Here is a 9,883-nt window from a genome sequence, read left to right as displayed (position 1 = left end):
CTTCAGCTCAAGGCGAGCGCTCTACCACTTGAGCTACAGCGCCACTTCCGGTTTTCTGGTGGTTTATTGGAGATAGGAGTCTCACGGTCTCTCCTGCCGGGGCTGGCTTTGAACCGCAATCCTCAGATCTCAGCCTCCTGAGTAGCTAGGATTACAGGCGTGAGCCACCGGCGCCCGGCCACAATCTGTTTTTTTAAATCTTTGGTTTCAGAGATAAATACTAGCCACAGGATCCACTAAACTGAGCTAACTCTAGACCAAGTCCACCAATAGACTGAACAGATCTGTTACTCTCAGAGGAGAGTAAGGGCAGGTGATCAGTTATTCTTGTCTTAGGTTCCTGTTTGCAGTCCAAGATTTCCTACTTCTGAGCATCAAGCACTTTTCCTACAGACCTCTGCCCAGCACTTTTTCAGATTGCTTCTTCACTGCATCCTGGCTCTCTCTCCCTTCACAGCCACTGCCTTGCTGTGTTCCTCTTCTCTACCATATTGGTACATTCTTCCTTTGCTCCAGTCCTGCTGTTCCTATCAGTTCTTTCTTGACCACTCACAGTGACCTCTCACCTCTTCAATCTTCTGGGAATGATAACATAAGGGTCCTAGCATATTTTCTGGTTCTTTCATATGTCTTTGTTATGTCTCTCCAGCAAGACAGCATTCCTGCCCCTCCTCTGCCCCCCACTGACAGTCCTGGGGCTTGAATTAGGGCCTGGGCACTATCTTGAGATTTCTTTTGCTCAAGACTAGCACTATACCACTTGAGCCACAGAGCCACTGTGGGCTTTTTCTGTTTAGGTGGTACTGAGGAATCAAAGGCAGGGCTTCATAATACTAGGCAAGCACTTTACCACTAAGCCACATTCCCAGCTCTGCACCTAAGTTCTTAAGGCAGGACTTGGTACCCCCTAGAGTGCCAAGCACAGGGTTTGATGAACATACTACTACTTAGGGTAGTATTATAATACTACCCAATATTCCCTGAAGCATAATACTACTTAGTGACCTGGCAACTCAGAGGAAAAAAGTAGACCATGACAAATGTCGGATGACATACACACATATTTGCAAAACCAATAGGCCAAACACACTCTGAAACCCTAAAGACTACAAATCTCATCTTCAGAAAATCCATATTACACATCCTCATTCCTAGGGAAACCCCTGTGCATTCTTTGGCTTAGATAAGTTAGGGCCTCAGAAATCAGTGCCCAACCTGGGAACTGGAGTGACACCAAAATGAGGTAGTCATAGAATGCGGCAGGCTGGTAGTGTGGTACAAAACATAGCCTGTGTGTACAGACTGTGTGAGAAGAGTTAGACTTCCTGACTGTAACAAACCAGCAAGTTCAGGGGCACCTGGAAGACCACAGGCAGTATCCAGGAATAAAGCTAGTGAGAGGACCCTGTCGTACAGCAAGAAAGTTCCTCACCAACAGGAATCAGTTAGCACTTCTTGCATATACCTCTACTGTTCCTAAGAATCCATCTGAGGAGTCTTTTCTAGGAGTCTCCAGTATCTCCCTCAGCTGAGTCATCAGCCTTGGCCCACTATCCTCTCTTATAGGAACAAAGAAAATGACAATAAATGGAAAACAGACCAAACAAACCCCCACAGGGCAGCACAATGTCCACCTCATCCCCCAGGAATTCACTTTTTTTTCAAAGACTTATACTCTATAGAGATGGAAGAGCTAGCTGAGCCCAAAAGAAAAGTCATAGATTTTTCCAGAAAAGCCAGTTTCTAAGTTAGAAACCAAGCTGCAGAATGTGGGGTTATCTGGCAACAACCCTGTCCTTGCAGTGGAAGTAAACAACTGCTTTCTAAATGACTCATGTAGAAACCTTACCCTCTTACCTTGGTTCTGTCTCCTATTATTTGGGAGAAAATCCATTTAGCTATCACTAAAGAGCTGATCCTGGATACTTTGTGCTCTTGTTTTGGCAGGAGGAGGCAGAGATGAATGAGGTGGTGTGAAAGGAAAGATGGAATAGACTTAATTCCTGGGTACAGGCCTGCCCCGTTCCCACCTTGTGGATCTAGTTTCCCAACTAGGTGGCTTAGGGCACAAGGAGGCATGTGGTGGAAGCCATTCAATGACTCTAAGGCATTTTGTTTGGTTTTGCCAATCCCAGCCTAGTCTGGTCTGCTCCCCTTGCATGTGGACTGGAGAGAGGACTCACCACAGGTTGAGCATTTTCAGGCAGCTACAGAGTATGTAAAGAGAAAAACACAGAAAGGAAGAGAGAGAAAGAGATATTAGTCCACAGAGGTGAGATGGAAGGCACGCCCTGCGAGCCATGCAAACATGCAGAATGTGTCTGTGTTTAGTTTCTTCCTGTTGAGCGAGGGTGAGCAGGCCACTGGGTCCCCACGTGGAGGTCGAGGGGAGGGACACTGACAGCATTAAGTTGGAAGCTGGGTTTCAGTGGGAAGACAAAACAGAAAAGAAGGGGTGGGAGCCTCAAGCGGGCTTTGCTAGACAACTTCCAGGAAGGCAGCTGGGAAAGGAGCAAAATGACCTTCCCTGTGAGAATTTCATCAAGCACCAAACCTGAGTCATTTGGTCCCAACACAAGGTGGGGGCAAGAAGTTATACAGGGCTGAGGCAACCTCCCTATTCTAAGAGAAACCTATCCCTAAGTTTTTTTTTTTTTTTAAGCACAATATGCCTGAGCAAAGCAGCTAGTGGTTAACTCCTCCAGTAGAGGGAAAAAGTTTAAGAGACCATTGTATTTTATCAGAAGATGAAGCAGAGGAAGGTTGGGTATACCTAGCAGAGAAGGAACTAACGTCTATGCTTATTAATTCTCTGGAGAAATGAGACCTCGATTTGTTAACTTATAACTGAAGTCTGGATAAGAAAAATGCCTATGTTCTTACTAGAATCAAAATCACCCAAAGAGCTGCCTGCCCTTACCACTCTTCCAACTATACTGTAGCTGTCCTGCAGCTGGAGAAACAGGAAAGTCAAAGAGTCATCTGATAACCAAGACCCTGTCATTTCTTTTCACCTTTACACAATACAAGCTGGGTGAGGAAACCCAAATCAAAAGCTTGGAAGTAAAAGCTTCAGTCTCCCCAATACCCAAGCTGAACTGAAATATGGGTAACACCATTATTAACCTCTTCCCTCCCAGGGCCAGAGGCACAAATGGCATCACAGCTATGAGCAATGAGGCGGATGCCTCAGGATTTTCTAGCTGTGACTTCTTCCCAGGAAAATGATCAGACACATGGCTATCCTGTTCTTACCCCCATACACACAGAAGGCCAAGAAGAATAACACATCTGAGTCCTGACAGTTCCCTAAGCAAGATGAATTGGCAACTTATAAAACCAGTAGGGAATCCGCACACAAAATGCCCTAAGCAAATGCAACTGCTTCTTTTAGCCTCCACACCTTTCCAAGAGCCAAACTTCCAGCTGGTGGCAAAGAGACCAGTGGTTCTATTTGCTAAATGGAAAGAATTTAACCTCCTTTCATATTTCAGATGGTAGTGTGCAGAATACACTGCGTTAAACTTTGTATGAATGATCCTCTATCTTACACACAGGACAAACATCACACTCACATACAAAACTAGTGTACACGTTTGTCAGGATGGAACAAAATGAAAGCGTCCAAGAAATAAGCCTGTCTAGAGCATATCATATTACTAAAAGATCCCCTTGGTCTTGTTATTATTCAAAGTATACCATGAAACTCTCTCAGAGGACTAGACTAGATAAAGTTCTAAAAAGAGCTACAAATATAAATTGGGGGTTGGTACAGCTCTCTTTCATGATCACGGCATGTGTGGCACAGTGGTTCTAACTTGGCTATATAACAGAATTGTGTAAACTTCTAAATTTTTTGATGTTCAGGCCAGATACCAAAACTTCAAGTCAGAATCTCTCAGGCATTTCTATTTTCTAACCTGTCCCAGGTTACTCTAAAGCGCAGTGAAGGTTAAGAGCCCAGAGGTGGGAGCATCATATTGCTAGTAGCGGAGCATGACAGAAACATTTTGAGTCCTATTAAAATCTCCAAAGTCTCTGAGAATATGGAGCAAGTTTCTTTACTGAAAAACCTGGGGCACCACTCTCGCTCCTCGCCTGCCTCAGATATTAGTGCCTCTATGGGCCAGGAGAAGAGTATCTGAGCAGGAGCTCAATAAGAGCCCAAGTCTTTCTCAGTTGCTTCTCATCTGTTGGATAGGACTTCCTGAAGGCAAAGCAAGCTCACCAAATAGATGGGCAAAAGCATGCAAAATGTATCTGGGAGGAAGAACTCAGCTCTTGGTAGGCATCACTGTGGACTTAAGCCCAAAGGTGGCTTGTATTTGGACTATATAGGTGCTCAAGAGACCATGTAGGGCACACTAGTACTACAAATACATTGCTCAGGGAGAACAAGTTACTGGTATGTCCTGAATGTTCTAAAAAGGCTTACAAGAAAAGTCATCTACATTATGATTCTCTTTCTCCCTATGTGATATTTTCTTGGAATTTGATCTGAGTTTGGAATGAGGAAAAAGGGAAAGAGATGGTAGAAATGCTGCTTTTGCAGTACAATCAACAATCACTTCACCTTCCACCCCAGACTCTTTTAAGAGTTTAAACACAGACCATGCAGAGAACATCAAGGGGCCAAGGGTATGGACAGGGCAAGACATACACATGCAAGAGAAGCAGAAAAGAAAGTGAGGTGGCCACCCCACTTTCTTGGGACTAGGAGTACTTCTTTTCTTACCCAAGACTCTCACAGACATGGATTTTTCTTGCCTGACGTATGTACTTACTCTTTCTAAGTCTAGAATCATTTGAGAGGGAAACAGCCATGAAACCCTTCCAGAGATGTCCGCTATCAACCAGACATTTAATATCAGTCACCATGGCCATGGTCTAAGTTTTGTCTCTGCATCCAATAGGAAGCAAAAAAAAAAAAAAACCCCTCCAGGGTACCAGGAAGCTTATGGTTACTATCTTCTGTAGCCCTCATAACATAATTATTTTATTTCACTAAGTCTATCTTTCCAGAGATCATAGCTAAAGGTGGCAGCAGCCTTAAGGTACCATGCAAAAAAAATAAAGTGGTCAAAGGAAGAAAGCTGTAGACACAAGCATGAGGAATCTAGTCTGAGATGAGCAGCACACAGAAACAGAAAACATTTTCCAACCCACAGTTCCAGAGCCCCCTTGAAAGATGGACGTACTTAGCTTCCTCCACTACCTCCACCTCAGCATGAGCTGTGATTGGTGCATTCGAATGGTCTCCAGCGGGGTCATCCACGTTCAGCTCTCCATTGGTTGAACTAACCACCTGAAACAGAAAGGTAGACTGTGACAAGCACCAAGGCAACATGAGGTTCCTGCCAGGGGTAGGGCAGGTCACTAAGGGGGATCTGATCTCAAGCTTAGATACTAGCCAGTCAGGGTCAGGAATGTTTGTTTTCCTGCCCTCAGGGGCCTGTTGTCCTAATTTAGAGCAAGATCCCATCATAGAATGATGACAGTAACTTCCACAATGAGTACCTACTTTCTGTCAGGCACTATGATACACTAGCTCCATGTGTATAAATTTAAAGCTCAAAACCTTATGAAGAGGTCATTTTTTTCACTTTTTTATTATTAGTTATTTTATTCATTTGATTTATGATTAGGTATTCTTAGCCACTCCTGAGAAGTTTAGGAGTAGCTCTTAGGCTGGGATTGCCTGAAGTTCCATCTGTCTATAGGGGACAGTTGTCCTATGAATGACATTTCCACCTTTTTTAATCCTATTACTTTCTTTTAATGGATGGAAGCACTAAGAAATGACTTAACCAAGAGTTGTCATTGTAGATTTACAGGATAGAAATTTGTTCTAAACTGATTTTTTTTTTACATATTACAAAAATGCAATAGTGTTTTATTAAATTGAAAATTAAAATGCAACTGCATAGTTGTCATATTTTCCTTTTTGTTTGAATCCAGTCTCACTATATAGCCCAAGCTGGCCTCAAACTGATTACATAGCCCAGGATGGCCTTTAACCTGCTGTTCTCCTGTGTCACCACCTGTGTCCTGGGACTGCAGGCACAAACCACAATGTTTGGTGTCACAGCTGACTTAAACTCATTCTATTCTCTTGAACATAGTGGATAAATTCTACTCCTTTCAATTTAGAAGTTCATAGATTCAGTAATTATGAACTTTAAAAAAAATTCTGAAAAGGAAACCAAGAGTAGGCATCAGAGATAATAAACAATCACACTTTCCTTTGAAATTTCTTCATAGCTTTTGACCACTGGTTTGAAGTTATTTAACAAGACTGGCTTGTCCTCTCTGGCGAGAGGGAAGATGGTAAGGAAACACTTTCCCTTGGAAAGCCAGTCTTATTTCAACGACTTTTATTTCAGGTTCAATGTCATCCCACTCCTCACTGATGGTCCCCGGACTGTAAATGGAAGCTCTCACTCCTGTCATCTGGTTAATGTGGACCCGATCAGGCTTCTCTTGCTGGTGCAGCTGCTTCTGCCACTTGGTTTCATTTCCAGCACATGATTCCTGTTTATGTGGGTGCTGGGGAGTGGGAAAAGGGACCCCGCTGGACAAACCATTCTGCTGTTAAAGATCTTGGCTGAAACATGGGAGAGAACCACAAAATAGGATAAATGGTTCGAATGTCGTAAGCCCTTGGGTAAATAACTTCTATTTGAGATTGTTCTTACAAGTTGAAAGAATTATATAAAAAATGTATAGGACAGTATTGAATATAATATACCTGGTATATAATAATGGAGGTGGCAAGATATAGCAAATAAGAACTGGGCTCCAGAATTAGTCAGCTCTGGGTCTGAACCTCATTCCCACCACTTACTTGCTGTGGGTCCTTGGGCAAAGTCCACAATCTTTCTATGCCTGAGTTTCCTAGTCTGTAAAATGGGACAATGCTGTTTACCTACTGGAGTTGCAGTACAAATAATGCACAAAAAAATGCCTATCCAGGGCTATGATATGTCATGATGTATGGTAATAGCTCCATAAATGTTTATCTCATTGTTAATCACGGGCTACAATTGGTGTGTGTTTGTATGTGTGTAGATGGGCTAGTACTAGGGCTTGAACTCAGAGCCTTTCTCCCTTAACTTTTTTTGCTCACAGCTCCACAGCTTAAACTACTTACTCACTTCTGGCTTCTTGCTTGTTAACTGGAAATAAGAATTTCTTGCATTTGTCTACTTTTGCTGTTTTTTTTCGTTTTTGTCATTCATGGGGCTTGAACTCTGGGCCTGGGTGCTGTCCCTCAGCTCTTCAGCACAAGGCTAGTGCTCTACCACTTGGGCCACAGCGCCATTTCCGGTTTTCTGGTGGTTAATTGAAGATAAGAGTCTCATGGACCTTCCTGCCTGGGCTGACTTTGAACCACGATTCTCAGATCTCAGCCTCCTGAGTAGCTAGGATTATAGTGTGAATCACCAGTGCCTGACTTTACAAATATTTATTCTTATCTGTCTCTAGTTTTGGTGTCCTTACTAGCAGCTAATTTGCATACATTCCTCAACAATCATAGAGGGAGGTGGGAGAACTGTTTAGTACATATAGTCTTTGCAAGAGATGGTGAATACTACCTACCAGCAATTTACAGCCGCCATGTTTTAAATTAGAATAACTATGGTTCTTTTTTTGGGGGGGGGTCGGTTGTGGGGCCTGAACTTGGGGCCTGGGCACTGTCTCTCAGCTCTTCAGATCAAGGCTAGCACTCTACCACTTGAGCTACAGTGCCACTTCTGGCCTTTTCTACTTATGTGCTGCTGAGGAATCGAACCCAGGGCCTCATGCATGCAAGGCAAGCGCTCTACCACTGAGCCACCTTCCCAACCCAACTATGGTTCTTATTAAGAACATAAATTAGAAAAATTTTTAAATAATACTGTGTGGTCAGCAGAAAATATCTACATTATTAAATCTGGATTGGTTAAAGGAAGAGCTAAACTTCTCTAAGTCAAAGTTAGTATCTGATTTGTAAGAAACCCGACTTTTATCTTTTTTTATTGTTTAATGTACCATACATCATGATCCATATTCACAAAATGTAGAGCCCATCCTGACCTTATCTTGACATAATAAATACTATACAAAATAGTATTCTCCTTCTGCAATAAAAAGGTTTCCTGCCAAGTACCACTGGCTCATGCCTGTAATCCTAGCTACTTAGAAGGCTGAGTTCTGAGGATCATGGTTCACAGCCTGCCTGGGCAGGAAAGTCTCCAATTAACCACCTAAAAACTAGAAGTGGAGCTGTAGCTTAAGTGGTAGAGCACTAGCCTTGAGCAAAAAAACCTCAGAGACAGTGCCCAGGTCCTGAGTTCAGGCTGCAGAACTGACATTAAAAAAAAGGAAAAATAAGAAAAGTTTTCTTATTAATCTAATCATTATTTGAAAAATTAGACAAAAAAGTGTAGGATATCCTATAGGACTTCTAGAAATGACACTTCAAAAAAGACTCATAGTTTTTTTTTTTTTTTTTGGTGTCAGTAATGGGGCTTCGTCCCTGAGCTCTTTTGTTCAAGGTAAGTGCTCTACCACTTGGGTCACAGCTCCACTTCCAGCTTTTTGGTGGCTAATTGGAGATAAAGAGTCTCACTGACTTTCCTGCCTGGGCTATAATTACTATGAACACATTTTATACCACTATTCTAGCTATATTACACAAGCTCATATGGGTAATCCAGGAGAAAGATTAAGTACTACTTTGATTTTTACTCCTTAAATTTGGTAATATTCCTTGTAGGAATTTCAAAACTTTAAGTTACATGTCCTATTTTCCAAAATGTCAAAGCAGGAAAAAAATCAGAGCTGTGTACCAAAGTCATTCCTTGGTCCTAGACTTTTTTTTTTTTTTTGTCGGTTGTGGGGCCTGAACTCTGGGCATGGGTGATGTCCCTCAGCTCTTCAGCTCAAGGCTAGTGCTCTACCACTTGAGCCACAGCCCTACTTCTGGCTTTTTCTGCTTATGTGGTGCTGAGGAATAGAACCCAAGGCCTCATGCATGCAAGGCAAGCGCTCTACCACTGAGCCACCTTCCCATCTCCTCTTATGTATTTTAATATAAACAACTTCAGAATAACTTTTTTTTTTTTGGTCGGTCATGGGGCTTGAACTCTGGGCCTGGGCACTGTCCCTCAGCTCTTCAGCTCAAAGCTAGTGCTCTACCACTTGAACCACAGAACCATTTCCGGTTTTCTGGTGATTAATTGGAGATAAGAGTCTCACAGACTTTCCTACCCAGGCTGGCTTTAAACTGCAATACTCAGATTTCAGCCTCCTGAGTAGCTAGGATTACAGGCATGAGCTATTGGCGCCCAGCCAGAGTAATCTTTGGAAAAGAAAAATAGTATTGTCTTCTTTTTCTTTCTTCCTTCCTTTTTTTTTTTTTGGCCAGTCCTGGGGCTTGAACTCAGGGCCTGGACTCTGTCCCTGAGCCTCTCTGTGCTCAAGGCTAGCTAGTGCTCAAGGCTAGTGGCTCTATACTTGAGCTACACTGCCACTTCTGGCTTTTTTCTGTTATGTGATACTGAAGAATCAAACCCAGGGTTTCATGCATGCTAGACAAGCACTCTACCACTAAACCACATTCCCAGGCCAGTATTTTCTTCTTGAATTTAGGTTTTCCACACAAAAGAGATTTGTAGAAATACTAGGATGGGAATGAGATGGGTATTCCCCATTAAGAAGATTAGAACAAGCTGGGCACTGGTGGCTCACGCCTGTAATCCTAGCTACTCAGGAGGCTGAGATCTGAGGATCGCGGTTCAAAGCCAGCCCGGGCAGGAGAGACTGTGAGACTCCTATCTCCAATAAACCACCAGAAAACTGGAAGTGGTGCTGTAGCTCAAGTGGTAGAGTGCTCGCCTTG

The 9,883-nt window shown here is 42.9% G+C and overlaps 1 protein-coding gene across 2 annotated transcripts in view; it reads right to left on the bottom strand.

The window, feature by feature from the left end:
* The window catches only part of Csnk1g1 (casein kinase 1, gamma 1), a 163,771-nt gene that overhangs the window by 8,864 nt on the left and 145,024 nt on the right, over window positions 1–9,883 (bottom strand). For both annotated transcript variants that reach the window (XM_013010224.1, XM_013010223.1), the window contains one exon: window positions 5,199–5,305. In XM_013010224.1, the coding sequence (XP_012865678.1) occupies window positions 5,199–5,305 (107 nt within the window). The remainder of the gene's footprint in view (window positions 1–5,198; window positions 5,306–9,883) is intronic.

The sequence above is a fragment of the Dipodomys ordii genome, unplaced genomic scaffold (assembly GCF_000151885.1).
Source record: "Dipodomys ordii isolate 6190 unplaced genomic scaffold, Dord_2.0 Scaffold11, whole genome shotgun sequence".
NCBI lineage: Eukaryota > Metazoa > Chordata > Mammalia > Rodentia > Heteromyidae > Dipodomys > Dipodomys ordii.
The sequence above is the reverse complement of the archived record's forward strand: the minus strand, read 5'-3'. Positions and strand labels throughout refer to the sequence as shown.